Source organism: Terrapene carolina, unplaced genomic scaffold, assembly GCF_002925995.2.
Source record: "Terrapene carolina triunguis isolate 2854851 unplaced genomic scaffold, T_m_triunguis-2.0 Scaffold68, whole genome shotgun sequence".
NCBI lineage: Eukaryota > Metazoa > Chordata > Testudines > Emydidae > Terrapene > Terrapene triunguis.
The window spans coordinates 840,764-859,892 of record NW_020664419.1 but is presented as its reverse complement, the minus strand read 5'-3'; the positions used below and the strand labels follow the sequence as shown (position 1 = coordinate 859,892).

Here is a 19,129-nt window from a genome sequence, read left to right as displayed (position 1 = left end):
ATCAAATTAAACTTTTCCTAGTGAGTGAAAGGGGCCTAAACCATCAATTTCGGCAGAATTTAAGTTTTGTTGTTCTTAAACGGAATTACTAAACCTAGTGCCTGGGTAGTTATCGTCACAGAGGGAACTGATGCAGTGCTTTCTTCCTAAATCTGTGGAGAGAGAACTCGAGATTGCTACTGTGCTACGGCTGTCCCAAGAAGCAGCAGGAAGCAGACAAGAACCTGGTCAGTTTCACGGCTGCTATTCAGAACCCTGTGGACAGAAGTGAAACTGATAAGAATCCCATCCGTTTCATCCCCTTGTTGGGAAGAGCCGAGGTGCAAGTGGCTGGATACACCCCCTTCTCCCCAAAGAGGCACGATGTGGGAAAGGAATAAAGCTCTTTCTGGCAAGCTCTGTCCAATCCAGAAATGTGACTTCTTCATCCCCAGCCAGCAACTAGCTGCAGCCAGATAGAGAAGATGGAGACCCTGAGCAGGGTCCAGGGGACAGCACCTTGATAGGAGTCTCAACACACACTGTCTTCCCAGCAGCCAGAGGGATGAGCTTCTTGGCAGGTTATTACCCAAGCTTCACGGATGGACATTCTACTTACATCTTACTGCCCTGTAGCTATCAGGTGTCTGGGCAATTTACCAGCCCTGTAAACAGAGAATGAAAAATACTCCCGATCAAGAGTCCTGTGGATTAGAAATTAGTCAACAAGCAAACTCTAATGCAGTGTGGTGGAGTTTAATCCCAGAATAGGAATAAAAAATAGGCCTAAAAGCGATGCAAAGGCAGCCATATTATTGCTCTAAATGATCAGGTTTTACTGGAATAGGAAGTAGAACAGACACGCAAATGGAACTTCCACAGGAGTCCAATTTTAAAGGAAAGCTGCACTCATTCTGTTCACATGGTAAGAACTCCTCGTCACGGCAAATAAAACCCATTTCAAGGCTTTTCAATACAGTTCTTTCTGAGCCTAGAGCTGCAGGCAGGCAGGCGAGGCTAAATCCGTTTTTAAACTCGCTTGAACAACGAGTAACGATGGTTTCAGCAGTCAGAACCGACTGGTGAAGCAGGATGGAGACTGGTTTAGTGTCTCTTTCATAGGGCCCTCAGAATGCCAGTCACAGGTGACATTCCTTTCAGCAAGATGGCTACCTGCAGCTCTAGGCTCAGAAGTGCTAAATGCATTTTAAGAAGACCTGCTTAAAAAAATAACTGCCACGCCATAGTAAAAAGGGCTTGTTGTGTGAGCACTCTTACCAGAGGGGTGATCGAAGTGGGGGCAGTTTTCCTCTGAACGTGGAAGCAAAAGCGGAGGGTTTAGATGCTTTTTGTTCTGTTTTATTTTCACAGGCTTAAACAAAGACGTTTCCCCTGCAAACAAATCACATCAGTTTCGTTTCCAACCCCTCCCGTGTGCATTTTAGAATTTTACCTCACTCACCTTCTCTAGTTTGATACTCAGTTACTGGCCTAGAAAGGATTGTGGTACAGCAGCAGTTCCCGAAATTGGAATTCTAGTTCTCAAGTTTCGACATCCTCTCCCTACAATCCACTGAGTTTATCCAGATCTGTGTGTACGTGACACAAAATGCTTGTGGTTTGCTTTGATCTAGTGCATAGACAGTAGGTTTCAGACAATTCACTTGACAATTTGTTCATTAGGCCTTTGAAAGAAGCTACAGTATGTAAAAAGAAAAGAATAGGGGCGAGATAAGAGTCAGTAGCAGCCAGTGAGGTCTACCTGTTATGGTTAGGCTGAGCAGACATCCCAATATTAGGGTGTCAAGGCTCCTTCCCCACTCTGAACTTTAGGGTACAGATGTGGGAGCCTGCATGAAAACTTCTAAGCTTAACTACCAGCTTAGATCTGGTCCGCTGCCACCACTCCCAATGTGCTAATTCCCTTCCCTGGGTAGCCTTGAGAGACTCTTCACCAATTCCCTGGTGAATACAGATCCAAACCCCTTGGATCTTAAAACAAGGAGAAATTAACCATCCCCCCTCCTCTCTCCCACCAACTCCTGGTGGATCAAGATCCAACCCCCTTGGATCTAAAAAACAGGGGAAATCAATCAGGTTCTTAAAAAGAAGGCTTTTAATTAAAGAAAAAGGTAAAAATCATCTCTGTAAAATCAGGATGGAAAATAACATTACAGGGTAATCAAACTTAAAGAGCCCAGAGGACCCCCCTCTAGCCTTAGGTTCAAAGTTACAACAAACAGAGGTAAACACCCTAGTAAAAGGTACATTTACAAGTTGAGAAAACAAAGATAAAACTACCACGCCTTGCCTGGCTGTACTTACAAGTTTGAAATATGAGAGACTTGTTCAGAAAGATTTGGAGAGCCTGGATTGATGTCTGGTCCCTCTTAGTCCCAAGAGCGAACTCTCCCAAAACGAAGAGCACAAACAAAAGCCTTCCCCCCACCAAGATTTGAAAGTATCTTGTCCCCTTATTGGTCCTTTGGGTCAGGTGTCAGCCAGGTTACCTGAGCTTCTTAACCCTTTACAGGTAAAAGGATTTTGGAGTCTCTGGCCAGGAGGGATTTTATAGTATTGTACACAGGAGGGCTGTTACCCTTCCCTTTATAGTTATGACATAGGGGCTTTGTCTTATATAGGTATCTATACTGCCCCCGCCCGGAAAAAAAAAAAGTGTCCCCATTTTTCAGACTTGCTATCTGATCACCGTAGTTACAGTCCCAGAAAGATAGAGGGAGATTTTCAAAGTCAATAGCACTTAGGTTTCAAGCTGCCATTTGCACATTTGAAAAACATCTTCCCCATTAAGTTGCGTCAAGTTTGGCCACAAGAATTCTCTCTACACATGCGACCGACTCCCTCGTAGGGCACGTCTTCACTCACTGCAGTTAACTCAAGTTATCTACACTCCAGTTACTCCTCTTGAGCTTATCTAGCTTGAGTCAGAGCAACCACACTGGTTGCTACAGCACTCAAGTTGCTGCATCTCCACCAGCGCTGCACTCGTTCGTGTGCAACACTAAGACTTCTGGGGGCACATCCCGGGGCTGTGTGTGTTGCAATAAACGTTACTACTCAATGAATTCTCTCTCCGCAAATCGTGAGCGAACTGGTCTGTCTTTTATGAGCACAAGGGGGAAAGCGTGGGAAGGCGCTGGAGGATGAGCGGCACTAGCCTGCATCTACACTACAGAGTGGTCATGTTATCAGCCGACAAGTTGTGCTCACTGATATTTTAGCCTATCCTCCCTCTCGGGCCAGCCAAATCAAGTTAAAAGCAACACCAGGCCTGAGTTAAGGGCGTGTGTGTGTGTGTGTGTGCGTGCGTGTCTCGACAGGACTGTAGTTTGAGGCAACACTAAAGTTAACTTTGCAGTGAAGACAAGCCCTAAGAGTGCATCCAACGTAAGCTGTCATTGTCTTTAACTCTCGAGGACAAGCTATGGCTTCATTATATCGGAACAAGGTAAGCATTTGAAAGGCATGTTGTACACGTGCAACATGCTTCTTTTCAATTAACTTTTCAAGGCTGAAAGGCTTGAGCAGGCAAAAGTGGGTGCTCTAAATATCACGACTCTTAGGCCTGGTCTACACTAGGCTTTTATGTCGACTTTAGCGCCGTTATATCGAATTAACCCTGCACCCGTCCACACCAGGAAGCCATTTAGTTCGACATAAAGCTCTCTTTAAATCGATTTCTGTAATCCTCCCCAACGAGAGGAGTAGCGCTAAATTCGACATGGCCATATCGAATTAGGCTAGGTGTGGATGGAAATCGACGCTAATAGCTCCGGGAGCTATCCCACAGTGCACCACTCTGTTGACGCTCTGGACAGCAGTCAGAGCTCGGATGCTCTGACCAGCCACACCCCCGGGAAAATTTGAATTCATTTTCATTTTCCTGTCTGGGCAGTTTGAATCTCAGTTCCTCTTTGGACATCGAGGGGAGCTCAGCAGCAGTGGCAACTATGCAGAGCTCTCCAGCAGAGATGGCCGTGCAATCCAATAGAAAGAGGGCCCCAGCATGGACGGATCGGGAAGTCTTGGATCTCATCGCAGTGTGGGGCGATGAGTCCGTGCTTTCAGAGCTGCGCTCCAAAAGAAGGAATGCTAAGATCTACGAGAAGATCTCCAAAGCCATGGCAGAGAGAGGCTACAGCCGGGATGCAACGCAGTGCCGCGTGAAAATCAAGGAGCTGAGACAAGGCTACCAGAAGACCAAAGAGGCAAACGGACGCTCCGGATCCCAGCCCCACACATCCCGTTTCTACGAGGCACTGCATTCCATCCTTGCTGCGGCCGCCACCACTACCCCACCACTGACCGTGGACTCCGAGGATGGGATCATGTCCGCGGCCGGTTCCTCGTCGGACATGACAGCGGACGGGGAAGATGAAGAAGGAGATGAGGAGGACGAGGCAGTCGACAGCGCTTACCAAGCTGATTTCCCCGACAGCCAGGAGCTCTACATCACCCTTACAGAGATCCCCTACCAACCCTCCCCAGCATGTAACCTGGACACAGATTCAGGCGAAGGATCAAGCGGTAAGTGCTTTAAACATATTAACCTTTATTTTTTACAAAACTTGAATATTAATACTAAGAACAATCTGTGAATCATGATTTCTTCCCCCTGGGCGCTTAAGTAATCAGTAACAACTATTTAAAAAAAATCAAACAGTGTCCGGTTGTGCATGATTGTGCTGCCCAAGCTGCTCCACTCTTTAGTGCCTGCTACTGCAGCTATATTAGAATCCTGTCTATATGTCCGGGGATAGAGCAGTAGTCCTCCACGGACATCTCCACAAAGCTCTGCTGCAGGTAATGGGATAGCCTGTTCATCAGGTTCCTGGGGAGAGCGGCTTTACTTGGTCCTCCGAAGTAGGAGACGTTCCCGCGCCAGGAGACAAGCAGGTACTCCGGTATCATTGCCTTGCATAGCATGGCGGCATAGGGCCCCGGTCTCTGCAGGCTTTCTCGAAGCATCCGTTGGATCTCGGTGTCCGGGATCCTCATGAGAGTTATGTCGCTCATGATGACCTGCTTTGAATTAGGTAGGGGACTGTTAGTATTGGGACTGCTTGCAACAAGTTCCTTTACAGAACTGTGACCGCTGGTTTACAGCCACGCGGTGGGGGCGGGAGAGGGGCAGCATACAGGGATCTTTCCCTGGCTCATCCGCGAGGGGGTGGGACAGGGCCAGAGTTCCTGCTTGGCCGATTGCTGGCAGCACAGACTGGCAGTGCTTTCAATGTGAAAGGAGGCCAGTGGTACTCCTACAGTTCTAAGCAGCCACAAGTCTACGGCTTACCATGTTTGCCTGCTACAGAGAGTACCGTGTCCTGCCCCGCTTCCCAGATCGGCAGTGCAAAAGCCCAGGCACTGAAGGCGAGGTTCGAAAATTCGACCTTGTCCTGAGTGCGCATGTGATAGGTGTGGTTCATGGTCTTGTTCACAGAGAAAAACTATGTTCTTGATTCACAACCACATTTTTCTTTCGGAGGAATTCACTGCCTTTTCCTCATTCCCACAGCCACATCTGCAACTGTCTCCCAACCCAGCTTGGCATCACACTCCCAGAGGCTAGCGCACATTAGGTGGAGAAAGAAGAAGACGCGAGAGGACATGTTCTCAGAACTAATGGGCTGCTCCTGAGCCCAGGCAGCACAGCAGAACCAGTGGAGGGAGAATTTGTCACAAATGCACCGGACACACATGGAACGTGAGGAGAGGTGGCGGGCAGGAAGACCAGCAGGCGACTCAAACGCTGCTTGGACTTCTGAGGGAGCAAACGGACACGCTCCGGCGCCTTGTTGATGTTCTGCAGGAACGGAGGCAGGAGGACAGAGCCCCGCTGCAGTCTATCAGGAACCGCAGTCCCCCGCCACCAAGTCCCATACCCCCCCTCTCCCAAAGTCCAAAGAAGGAGGGGTGGCAGAGTCCGTGAAAACTCTCACTCCACCCCTGCAGACTGCTCAAGCACCAGAAGGCTGTCATTCCCCAAAATTTGAAAAGTCCTTTCCTGCCCGCCTCACCCAAGCCCCCGTCCGACTTTCACCCCCCAGTTTCCTGTCTGGTTGTTAAGAAAAAATATGTTTCTGTTCATTACTGTTTCAGTCAGGTTCTTTTGAGGGAGAGTCTGTCTGGAGGGGGGGAAGGGGCTTGGTAATTGGACAGGACAGTGACCTTTAGCAGGGTACAGAGGCGGTGTCAGGTCCAGCATCAGGACACATACACAGTGCAGTCACTGGTTACCCTGGTCAGTCTGGGAGGTGTTTTTCATGTTCTGGGGGGGGGGGTTGCTCTGTGACTTTGTGGCGGGGGAGGGCAGTTACAGATCTTATGCAGCGGTCCTTATCATGGATCACAGATCCACGCAGCAGGGGATATGTAACCCTACCCCCCCTGCCAGAAAGTCACATAGCCGACACATACACACAGTCCCCCCCAGGAGTGCTGGCAGGCTCCATTGAAATAACCAGTCCACCAGTGCGGAGCCTGTCATTCCGGGAGTTTAGAAGCATCATTTGCATCACAACCCTAAACCCGCCCCCCGCCACAGTCTGCGTCCCAGGTTTAAAATATTCCCGCGAAAACAGCAATACAGACAACGGTGTTCATTAACAAAATCTAAATGATTTTATTTTTTGGGAAGGGGAAGGGGGTGAAGGGGGTATGTAACTGGAGAGGATAGTGAAAATGAACTGGGTAAAGAAACGGGGGCAGGTTCAGCTTTTCTGTCCACAAACTGAAAAGTCACTGGTTGCCCTGCTCACTCAGGAACCTAGCTTTCAAAGCCTCCCGGATGCACAGGGCGTCCCGCTGGGATCTTCTAATGGCCCGGCTGTCTGGCTGGACGTAATCAGCAGCCAGGCTATTTGCCTCTAGCTCCCACCCCGCCATAAAGGTCTCCCCCTTGCTCTCACACAGATTGTGGAGCACACAGCAAGCTGCAATAACGATGGGGATATTGGTTTCACTGAGATCACAGCGAGTGAGTAAGCTTCTCCATCTCCCTTTGAGACGGCCAAAAGCACACTCCACCACCATTCTGCACTTGCTGAGACGGTAGTTGAACAGTTCTTTTTCTGTGTCCAGGGCGCCAGTATAGGGCTTCATGAGCCAGGGCATTAGCGGGTAGGCTGGGTCCCCGAGGATCACTGTAGGCATCTCCACATCCCCAACAGTTATCTTGTGGTCCGGGAAGTAAATACCTTCCTGCAGCCGTCTAAACAGACCAGAGTTCCTGAACACGCGAGCGTCATGAACCTTGCCCGGCCATCCGACGTAGATGTTTGTAAACCGTCCCCGATGGTCCACCAGTGCTTGCAGCACCATTGAAAAGTAGCCCTTTCGGTTGATGTACTGGCTGGCCTGGTGGTCCGGTCCCAGGATAGGGATGTGAGTCCCATCGATAGCCCCACCGCAGTTTGGGAATCCCATCGCGGCAAAGCCATCTATGATGACCTGCGCGTTTCCCAGGGTCACTACCTTTGGGAGCAGTACCTTCACGATCGCCTTGGCTACTTGCATGACAACAACCCCCACGGTAGATTTGCCCACACCAAAGTGGTTCGCGACTGACCGGTAGCTGTCCGGCGTTGCAAGCTTCCAGAGGGCTATGGCCACTCGCTTCTCAACTGTGAGGGCTGCTCTCATCCTGGTATTCTGGCGCTTCAGGGCAGGGGACAGCAATTCACAAAGTTCGAGGAAAGTCCCCTTCCGCATGCGAAAGTTTCGCAGCCACTGGGATTCATCCCAGACCTGAAGCACTATACGGTCCCACCAGTCCGTGCTTGTTTCCCGGGCCCAGAATCGCCGTTCCACGATATCCACATGACCCATTGCCACCGTGATGTCCTGGGCGCTGGGGCTCGTGGTTTCTGACAGCTCTGTGCTACTCTCCGACTTCAGGCCATCACGGCGGTGTCGTAGCCTCCTCGCCTGATTACTCTTCATCTGCCTCAGGGAAAGGTGTATGATAAGCTGCGAGGTGTTGAGAACGGCCACAAGTGCAGCGATGGTCGCAGCGTGATCCATGATCGCAGTGCTGTGGCGTCCGCGCTGTCACTGACCAGAAAAGTGCGCGAACTGATTTCCCGCCGGCGCTTTCATGGAGGGAGGGAGGGCGTTAGTGACGGACGGATGACGACAAATTTTTTTTACCCAGAAGGCATTGGCGGCTCGACCCAGAATTCCGATGGGCAGCGGGGACTGCGGGAACTGTGGGATAGCTGCCCACAGTGCACCGCTTCCAATATCGACGCTCGCCCGTTAGTGTGGACTCACAAAGTCGAATTACTGTCCTTAGTGTGTCCTTAGTGTGGACACACACGTTCGACTTTGCAATATCGATTCCACATATTCGATTTAAGTAAAATCGAATTACCCTCGTAGTGTAGACATACCCTTAGAAAGTTAGCACAAAACAGTGCTGGGGTGCAGTATGGGACTTGCAAATGCTTATGAATTCATTATAGGTAGATAACAAAACCTCTTCGGACACGTAAAAAGGCAATCGAGGATTATGACCATGGCAGTTTAACTAAGTTCACGAAAGGCATCTGAACCGTTTATTACTGGTGAAACACACTATTTTCCAGACGAGCTGTTCAAACCACTATAATCTGTCCCACCAAGCATTGTAAATGGCTTGTTGAAACTGAGCAATGCACCTCTACCCCGATATAACACGACCCCATATAACACGAATTCGGATATAACGCGGTAAAGCGGTGCTCCGGGGGGGCAGGGCTGCGCATTCCAGTGGATCAAAGCAAGTTCGATATAACGCGGTTTCACCTATAACACGGTAAGATTTTTTGGCTCCCGAGGACAGCGTTATATCGAAGTAGAGGTGTACTTAGGTCAGAAAAACAATACTGCACCACTTTATGCAATCGTATCCCAGTGATTGCTATCTGCAGTCACAACACACAGACAGCTCTAGGCTGATTTCTACCACATGCGTTGCCTGCTTGTGACAAAGACACTAGCATAAATGGACCCAAGGTGCCATCATACTTGTTCCAACTAACATAAAACTGAAGTGCTGCACTATGATCTTCAGTTAGACCAGGTCTAGCTGACTCCTCCACTATTAGATGATGGACTGTTTGATAACTTGCCCCAAAGGTAAAAGATTGGTATATCCAGAGACTGAACTATCAGGAAATGGAGAGTTTCTTAGAGCAACTCCATGATGAACTAGAAGCATGGGAGGGCAGCCACTCAAAAGCTGTAAGAGAAGCAACCCAGATTCAGGCTCACAGTATTGTATAAGCTAGTGAAATTTCTAATCAGTTTTAGTTGCTTTAAACAAAGCTACAAATGTTTCCTCACTTTGATGGAATACAAGAGTCTCGTGCATTTGAGCTGAAATGGATCAACATCCGGGATTTATTCCAGTCGAAGCATTTAGAGCGGTCAGGGAAATAAAAAGTAAGTTTCACACTTTGCCAGCCTGGAATGGGAAGACTGCCAAAAGTGAGATCACAAGAATTCAAAAAGAGGCTGCTGGACTCCCAACTAAAGACAGCACACACTGATAAAGAGCATTAAACCCTCACTTTCAGGCCTAGTAAGTGTCACATGATGCAAATGTTTTCAGTATTCACATTCCACTTCATTCCCATTTGCCTGAAGTTGTACCAACAAACAACTGGATACTGATGAGGAATATGGACATTTAACTGGAGAGTTAAGCTATATCTGAAACATCTGAAGGCTTTCTTGTGAGGGACCAATGTCCAAATATATTTTAAGATAATTCGAATATGGATCCCCAACTATGTCATGTCAGTCTACGGTTTCCTATGGATAAACTGTTTCCAAGTACAACTATGAATCCTTTATACTTTACCAGCAAGTCTCAGATTCATCTGGGTTGGAATGAGCATCTAAGAGATCATTTAGATCAATCCGCCTTCAGCATAGCAGGATTTAATTATTCCTAGAGCATGACAGACAGTTGTCTGGGGCTTGCCTCAAATAGCTCCAAGGATGGCAATTCCACCATCTCCCTTCTCAACTTGAATCCATGCTCAACCTAGTCTTCCAGCTGTAGTATCCTCTCGAAAAGGAATTGTAAAGTAAAAATTGTTTGTGCTCTTTACTGCTTCTTTACATTGCATGAACATGCCCTCAATACTCTTTTCCCCACCCACATTTTCAAAATGTGGAATTTCCAACTTCCTTCTTTGTTGCTGGAGGACATCAGCAAGGTCTTTGGAGTAGGACTCCTACAGAGGACAAAACCAAAGTTTTAGCCCTCCCAACCACCAATTAAAGGGCAAATTGATACTGACTTTTAGATCCCACCTTCACTTTTTAAGGCAGTTTCAGCTTTTCAACAGTGGCCAGACAAACCAAGTTTGAAACTATTTTAGTTAAAACCCATTCAAGAGAATTCAAACATGTTCAAAAGTCCCATGCAGACAAGGCCTAAGACTCAACTTCCTCTCCTTCCTGCTTCAATACTTCATCCCTTTAAGAAACTGTAACCATCTCTTCTGTTTATAGTATTTCTAAGATGTCTATCCCCACTGAATTGGCTCAGGCTGCAGAAGCACCACTTCAAGATTTGGTGAACAGGTTTATTTCTCCATTCTGTTCCTCAAACTTCTCATCTTCCAAACTTTCCATCACAGCTGGACACCTTGGCAATTTTTAAGTTGTGCAGTTGATCATTGATTAGTGAGACAGTTACATGACTATAGGGGACACAATATCCCAGCATTAAGAGTAAAGGAAACCTCTGAAAACAATGTTGACTGACTGATCAGCTTGGCCATAAGCCTCACACACAGGAATCTTTCTAATAGGATATTTAGATCAGAATTCTCATTATGTATGAATTGCATTTTTTCAGAATACCAGTGCATGAAAGAGGAAAACTTTTCACCCAAAGCTTGTGTTTGTGTTGCTTAAAAAAAATGCAACATTGCATAGAATATTTTAAGTTGCTTTCCATAAATTTTATATAATCCCATTCCACCTGCAAACGCCCAAATATGGGACACAAAAAAGAAACAAGAAACTTCAGATCATACAGGTTACTGCTTGCATCCTGTCATAAAGCATGTCCAGCATGTAATGCTTAGTTACAAAAACAATGACCAAGTAAATACAGTAATAAGCAGGAGTAAAGTTAGGGTCTAAAAAGAGGGAAAGGGAAGAATTTGTATCGTGAATGTTAAACCTGACCTGCAAACAAGTATTTTCCTCCTTCCTTATGCCATATACAGCGAGTCTGAAAGGCTTGACATTTCTTTTCTTTAAGACACATTAGACATTCAGATCGTGTCTGCCACAGAAGACTATGTTGACTACTGAATTAGTGAAGTGTCATCACAAGAAAGTGAAAGCCAAGTAAGTCAGAGGAAGGGAAGACATTTTCATCAGACCATTTAAAACTCTTCTTTGTTAATATCTCAATCTTCCATGCCTAGTGAAAACTTGAATCTTTAACACAGACAATTTTTCTCCAGGTGCCAAACATTCAATTAAGATGCAAGAACTCATACTCCCCACCCGCAGCCAAGAAATCCTCCAAGAAAAAAACCACATACATACAAACCCTCACCCCCCCCCCCCACCTTTAAGACCTCAGGCCTTCTTTATACACCTCTACCCCGATATAACGCGACCCGATATAACATGCATTCGGATATAACGCGGTAAAGCAGCACTCCGGGGGGGGCGGGGCGGGGCTGCGCACTCCAGCGGATCAAAGCAAGTTCGATACAACACGGTTTCACCTATAATGCGGTAAGATTTTTTGGCTCCCGAGGACAGCGTTATATCGGGGTAGAGGTGTATGTCAGAGAAGCAAAAAGGATTCCTTTTGCAAGTCAGCTTTAACTGTTAAGCTACGAGTACAGCTTTGTGCAGTTGCCGTATGGACTGAAATATCGGCTCTCTTAACACAGGCCTACGAGCATGACTCTGGCATCAGATACTGTAGACAGTAGGACTCTAAAACCTATTGTAAAAGAATTAGAAAAAAAGAGTTTTTACTTTATTACTTCAAAGAGTTTTTCCCTTGTTGAACAAGTTACTTTTAGAAGTACAATTTTCATCTTCCTCCTCCCAGTCTTTTCCTGAAAGGATCTCAAAAGAGAAAAGAATCCCCATTTTATAGGTGCAGACACTGGCATAAAGGTTAAGACTTTCCACAGGTCACAGTGAGTCAGCAGCAGAGCCAGGAATAGAAAATAGCCCAGGGCACTTTCACTTTTGTTATGTTAGTTTGACTTCTGAAATTTAGCTCCCGCCCCCAGCAAAAAAAACACACACAAAAACCACACACACTGTATGAAATAATACAGAACACCGGGCTTACTGAAGGTGAAGAAAGGTTTGCAAAGCCTTAGCAAATGTGCCACCTTCCACAGTGTGCTAAGAGCTCTTTGGCATAAATTCATGTCAATGATCTCTGCATAAAAAAGGATCACACCGTACTTAATGGAAATCCAGGGCAGTTAAAGCAGGGCCAATGATGTCGTGGTAGAGACATTGGGTGGATGGACAAATACCTCAAAGCAAATAGTTACATTCCAGCCAACATTTGAGATCTGGGAATGGAAACATTTGATAGGTATCACACTGAGTAGGTTATCACAACTGTCCCCCAAACCATATCCCAGGGGTCCCCAACTCGTCTAAGTGCGCCCACGTACTGGCCGGCGGACGAGCATCCGCCGAAATGCCACCAACAAGCAGCGTCATCCAATCGGCGGCATTTCGGCAGCGACGCCTCTGGATGACGCTGCTTGTCGGCGGCATTTCAGCGGTGACGCCTATTGACGTTGCCACTCGGCGGCGGCATTTCGGCGGATGCTCGTCCGCCACCACGGTCCTCCGTGGCTCGTCGTCCGGCGCCCGCCAGATGAAAAAGGTCGGGGACCACTGCCATATCCACAATCACTGGATGTTTCTGCAAGAGTGACCAGCCAAGAAAAGTTTGACATTTGTTACCAATTACTTTCAGAGCAAATACTACATTGAGATGAATAGGAATAGTTTACACGTCTCCATAATGATTGCTTGTCTTTCTACACATTCAGGAAGACAGCACTCCAACAGTTCACATTCAGGTTTTTTTCAAAACTATAAAAGCTTAAATTCAGCAGAAATCAACGGGACCATCAGAAGAGTGTAAGTAGAGTGCATTGCCAAGTCAGCTCAACCTGATCTCTGACACTTCGAAAGAAGAGATAGCACTGTAGAAAATAAGTCTTGTTTTTAAAAGACAAGGAACGCCTTTAAAAACAGAGAAAGTCTTTTGACGTGACCTGTGCCCAGCTCCACAAAGGTATTTAGGCTCCTAACATCCAGTGAAATCACTAAAAACAACAAGGAGTCCAGTGGCACCTTAAAGACTAACAGATTTATTTGGGCATAAGCTTTTGGGGTTTTTTACCCATGAAATCTTATGCCCAAATAAATCTGTTGGCACTTTAAAGTGCCACCAGACTCCTGGTTGTTTTTGTGGATACAGACTAACACGGCTACCCCCTGATACTGAAATCAATGGAAGTTAGTGGCTTCATATTATTAGGCAAAATTGGTTTCAACTGAAAGAAACAAGTATATTATCTCTTCCTTTTCCTAAAGGGAACCAAATTTATGTGATTTTCTTATAAGACAAACTTGGTACAGCTGATTTTGAAGTTTAATAAAATGTTTATGAAAAACAAGAGCTGGCCTTTTAGATGGTAGTATGTGTGAAGGTATTAGCAGCAGCTTTACTCATCCTTTGGTAGATGCAACATCCTTTACACGTAAATTTGCAGATCACACAACCCTGTCGCAGTGTTACTATTGTATGTTGCTGGCATCCGAAAGAGATAATCAAAATCAGTGTCAATTACATTAACAACAAATACAAGGGAAGAATGATCTTGTAGCCAAAGACAGAGCAGTCTTAAAGTCAGGGCTTATAGATTCTACTTCCAGCTGTGCAGATTCAGTGTCTGGTTTTCTAACCAGGTACTTCCCTTGGTCCATCACTACAGTAGCGAAGCACCTTGGAGATCAGACACACACTGTTCACAGCTTGTGCAATTAAAGGGCTTGACTCGGTCCCTAGGGTTTGTTTTTAGGATTCGGTGAGAGACCCTGGGCAAGTGACTGGACCTCTCAGTACTTCCCTGGACCCGGCTGTGAAACCGGGACCCCAACAGCGCCCAGGGGAGAGGATGGGAGGCCTGTGCCCGCTGAAGGACGGAGGGACCCACGAGCGCAGCACGGTCAGACCCAGCCCCTTTCAAGCCGATCGCGCCCCAGCGTGACCCCGTTTTCTGGGCAGTAGAGACACCCCCCGGGCGGGGCAGTTGCATGGCAGTGGGGCGCCCCCTCCCCATTATCAGGGACCCCCAGATGGGGTCGCCCCGCCCCCCCGCTTAGAGGCCTCCCCCTTTCGGAGCTGCTCGGGGGGGAGGGGGGATGAAGCTACCCCCTGCGCGTGGAGCTGCCCCAGGCGCTGTGGCGGAGGCCGGAGCGGACTCACCTGCCAGGTGGGGCCTGCCCGGCAGCTGGACGAAGCGGTTGAGGAGCCCCCCGGCCGGCGCCGCCCCGGGCCCGTCCCCGCTGCACCCTCCGCCCGAGCCGCTGCCTCCAGCGCCCCCCCGCCGCCGATTCCCGTCCCAGCCGCCCTCCGCCGCCGACATGGCCCGACCGACTCCGCTCCCCCCCACGGCTCCGACTCCGCCCCCGGCCCGCTCCCTCCGCCTCCGCCGCCGCCGGGGGAGTATGGAAAGGCTTCGCTCGCTTGCTCCCACGGAGAGGCCAATCAGCAGCGCCCTTCAATAGTCAGAGCCAATAGGAGACCGACTTCTTGGCAGGTGGACGAGAAAGAGGGGGGCGTCACCAAAGAGAGGGGCAGAGACAGACGTGAGCAATTGATACCCGAGGTCCTCGAACCGCCCCGCTCGACTCTTTCTGATCCTCCGGGCGCCAGTACGGAATCAGGCAGGAGCAATCAGCAGCCGACTCCTGAACGCTCACCAACCATAGAACCTTCTGTTCAGCTGTAAGGCTGGTATCTATCTAGGAGAGCTAGGGTGATAAGGCAGGGGGGCATGTCCCACACCAACCTCTGCTAGGGCAGCGTTCATGGGGTCCCCTCCTGCCTTGTGGCAGTTGTTGAGCAGAGGGAAGCCACCATACCACTGGTGGTTATTATTCATATAGAACAGAGGTTCTCAAACTGGGGGTCAGGACCCCTCAGGGGATCACGAGGTTATTACAGGGAGGGTCATGAGCTGTCAGCCTCCACCCCAAACCCTGCTTTGCCTCTAGCATTTATAATGGTGTTAAATATATAAAAAAGTGTTTTTAATTTATAGGGGGGGGGTCGCACTCAGAGGCTTGCTATGCGAAAGGGGTCACCAGTACAAAAGTTTGAGAACCACTGATATAGAAGATAGAAGATGAGGGTTGGAAGAGACCTCAGGAGGTCATCTAGTCCAACCCTCTGCTCAAAGCAGGACCAACCCCAACTAAATCATCTCAGCCAGGGTTTGTCAAGCCGGGCCTTAAAAAAGCTCTAAGGATGGAGATTCCACCACCTCCCTAGGTAACCCATTCCAGTGCTTCACCACCCTCCTAGTGAAACAGTGTTTCCTAATATCCAACCTAGACCTCCCCCACTGCAACTTGAGACCATTGTTTCTGTGCATACTGTGTAGGCCATAGTATAGGTCTGATCATAGCAGCAGCCTGACCAATCTTTTTGTTCTGAGTTTGTACAGTGCCTAGCACAATGGGGCCCTCATCCATGACCGGGGCTACAACAATGCAAATAATAAAAAATAAAATAATTATTAATAGTAGTTGCCATATTAGAGCTGATCGAATGATGGAAAAATTATTTACTGATAATTATTCGTGGGAGAGGGAAAAGAAAAAAATTGCAAATACCTGCAATACATTAGTCACCCAGCTCTATCTGGTCTCCTGTCTCCCATAGCAGCCAGCATCAGATGCTCTAGAGGAAAGTGTAAAACCCCTATAATTGACCTTTAAGCAATCAAATGCCCATACGGGAAGCTTCTTCCTAATCTTTTCATTAGTGGTTGACTCACTCACTCACTCACTCATGCCCGTCACCCCAATCGGGGTATGGGCCGCCAACCACAGATCTCCAGACTTATGCCGAAAAGATTCAGTGCTTACATCCTTTATATACTGTTATCCTTTCTTACATAACTGTGATGTTATTCATATAAATGTCTAATGCTTTTCTGAATCCTACTAGTTTCTTGGCCTCAATGATATCCCAGGGCAGTGAGTTACGGCAGATACAAGATTCTAATCCTACCACTGGTCTTTTCCTAGAAACTGAAACCCTGGGGTAGTAATGGCTGTGATGCTAGCAATGAACAGCCCTTGACAAGCACTGAATGCTCTCAACTTCCTGGGATTTGAAAGCATCAGCATCTGGCAGCATCTCTCCTCCTTCCTTGCCTGCCTAGCTAATATAATCTAGCAATGCAGTACTCACTGTGCAGCACTCATTGCCATAGACGCTCAACACCTCTATCCTTCAGCTGCCTCTATTTGATGCCCACATTGTTGTATTATCTATCTTTATAGCCCCTGACCCTGTAGGATCTCCATGCTGCTAGACCCATGCCCCTACACAACACCCCATTGAAGTCAAAGGGGTTCCATGTGCGTGTCAGGAGTCATAAGAACATAAGAATGGCCATACTGGGTCAGACCAAAGGTCCATCCAGCCCAGTATCCTGTCTACCGACAGTGACCAATGCCAGGTGTCCCAGAGGGAGTGAACCTAACAGGTAATGATCAAGTGATCTCTATCCTGCCATCCATCTCCACCCTCTGACAAACAGAGGCTAGGGACACCATTCCTTACCCATCCTGGCTAATAGCCATTAATGGACTTAACCTCCATGAATTTATCTAGTTCTCTTTTAAACCCTGTTATAGTCCTAGCCTTCACAACCTCCTCAGGCAAGGAGTTCCACAGGTTGACTGTGCGCTGTGTGAAGAAGAACTTCCTTTTATTTGTTTTAAACCTTCTGCCCATTAATTTCATTTGGTGGCCCCTTATATTATGGCAACAAGTAAATAACTTTTCCTTATTCACTTTCTCCACACCACTCATGATTTTATATATCTCTATCATATCCCCCCTTAGTCTCCTCTTTTCCAAGCTGAAAAGTCCTAGCCCCTTTAATCTCCCCTCATATGGGACCCATTCCAAACCCCTAATCATTTTAGTTGCCCTTCTCTGAACCTTTTCTAATGCCAGTATATCCTTTTTGAGATGAGGAGACCACATCTGTATGCAGTATTCAAGATGTGGGCATACCATGGATTTATGTAAGGGCAATAAGATATAAGAATAAGTCCATCCTTTCTGAGGTTGTTGTAAAATTTGGGCCTTAGATTGTCTGCTCTTCAGGGCAGGGACGGTATCTTCTAAGAAGTCCATAAAGCATAACAACACACAGATGCTGCTACATCCGCAATAAAATATCACAATGAATGGATCAAGCTCTGGTTTATTTATTTAAGAGCGTTTTCAACATTCTTTCTTTGTGTTGGGGAAAGATCTTTGTCATGTATTTCACTGAGTGGCATTTAAAATCTCCCTAGTTCTATCCATCTCTGTCTGCATAGAGCTCAGCTCCCACACAAAGTTGACTCTGGTCACACTGTATTCCAGGGATACTCTATCTAGACCATTTGAATGAAGGAAGGCTAAAATTGATGAGCGGATATTTGCAAATTCCTTTCACTGACAACAGAAACGGGCTTAAAAGCCTAAATAAATAAATTGGCTGTGTGTTCAGGATTCCAATTCCCCAAAGTCAGTGACATTTGGATCTAGTTTTGGTTCAGGAAATTGGGGTTTTGCAAAATTAGAATCCAGGTTTGGATTTTGAATGCCTCGAAGTTCCAAAGTGTCACAAACTCCTGTGATTGTGTCGTGAGTCTCATGATATTTGCTGTTTGTCTTAAACACCCAGCTCCTGGAGACATGCAAATATGCGAGACTCTTTTTAAAATGTTAAGTTTTTAGCATTTGTGATTGCAGAGAAAAGCTTGAAAATGTGATGCCTAAAAGCTCAGAAACCAGAAGGCAAATAAAAAGAATCCAATATGTATTATCATTTTTAAAACTCATGAGTTTTTGGGGCCTGAGTCATGATTTTTGAACACCTGGGATCAGTAATACTGGGGTCGAGAGGATCCAGGGATTTCTCCCTTAATCACAAGTCAGGGGAGCGATCTTCCCACAAAAGGGGAGGGCCAGGAAGCAGGAGATTGTAGGGGTTTAAGGCTCAAATCGACAAAGGTATTTAGGCTCCTTAGTACCATTGATTTCAATGAGAGAGACAAGGTAGGTGAGGTGATATCTTTTATTGGACTAACCCAGACCTGAAGAAGAGCTATGGACTGATTTCAATGGAACTTAGGAACCAAAATGCTTTTGTGGGTCTAGAATGTTGGGAATTCATTAGAGAGATTGTGTAATTCATGTGGAAGTGTTATGCAGAGCAAGTCAGCAGACTGTGGAATCAGTAATTAGACAGAGATGGCTACAGTGGTTTGGGCCTGTCATCAGGTTACCCTGGGGCAAAAGCTCCAGGTACATCTTAGATTGGATCCCATCTGGAGGGAAGAGAAGGCATGGTGGACACGGGATGACCTATCAAGAAGGATGCTGCTGTCATGGAAACAATTTATGATGGAGTCAGACATCTTGCTCCAGACGGACAGCAGTGGGAGAAATGGGTTCCCTCCTGTGCCTGTAGGCACAGGAGACTCTAAGGCCTGGTCTACACCTGAAACTTAAGTCGACCTAGCTACATTGCTCAGGGCTGTGAAGCATCTCACGCCTTGTGCAGCATAATTAAGTTGACCTAAAACAATTGTATACGCAACTAGGTTAATGGAAGAATTCTTCCATTGATCTAACTACCACCTCTCAGGGGTGGATATACTACAGCAATGGAAAAACTCCTTTTCCATCGCCGTAGTGTCTACGCTACAGCAGTGCAGCTGCAGCTGTGACACTGTAGTGCCGGTAACCCTCGCTCCCCGCTGTAGCACTGGTGCAGTGTAGACACACCCTCAGTAACCCTCGCTCCCCGCTGTAGCGCAGGTGCAG

General features: G+C 47.2%; 1 protein-coding gene across 2 annotated transcripts in view; it reads right to left on the bottom strand.

Moving 5' to 3' along the window:
* Positions 1-14,654, bottom strand: part of KLHDC10 (kelch domain containing 10) — a 37,233-nt gene extending 22,579 nt beyond the window's left edge. For both annotated transcript variants that reach the window (XM_024193095.3, XM_026648580.2), the window contains exon 1: positions 14,495-14,654. In XM_024193095.3, the coding sequence (XP_024048863.2) occupies positions 14,495-14,654 (160 nt within the window). The remainder of the gene's footprint in view (positions 1-14,494) is intronic.
* Between the last annotated feature and the right edge of the window lie 4,475 nt (positions 14,655-19,129).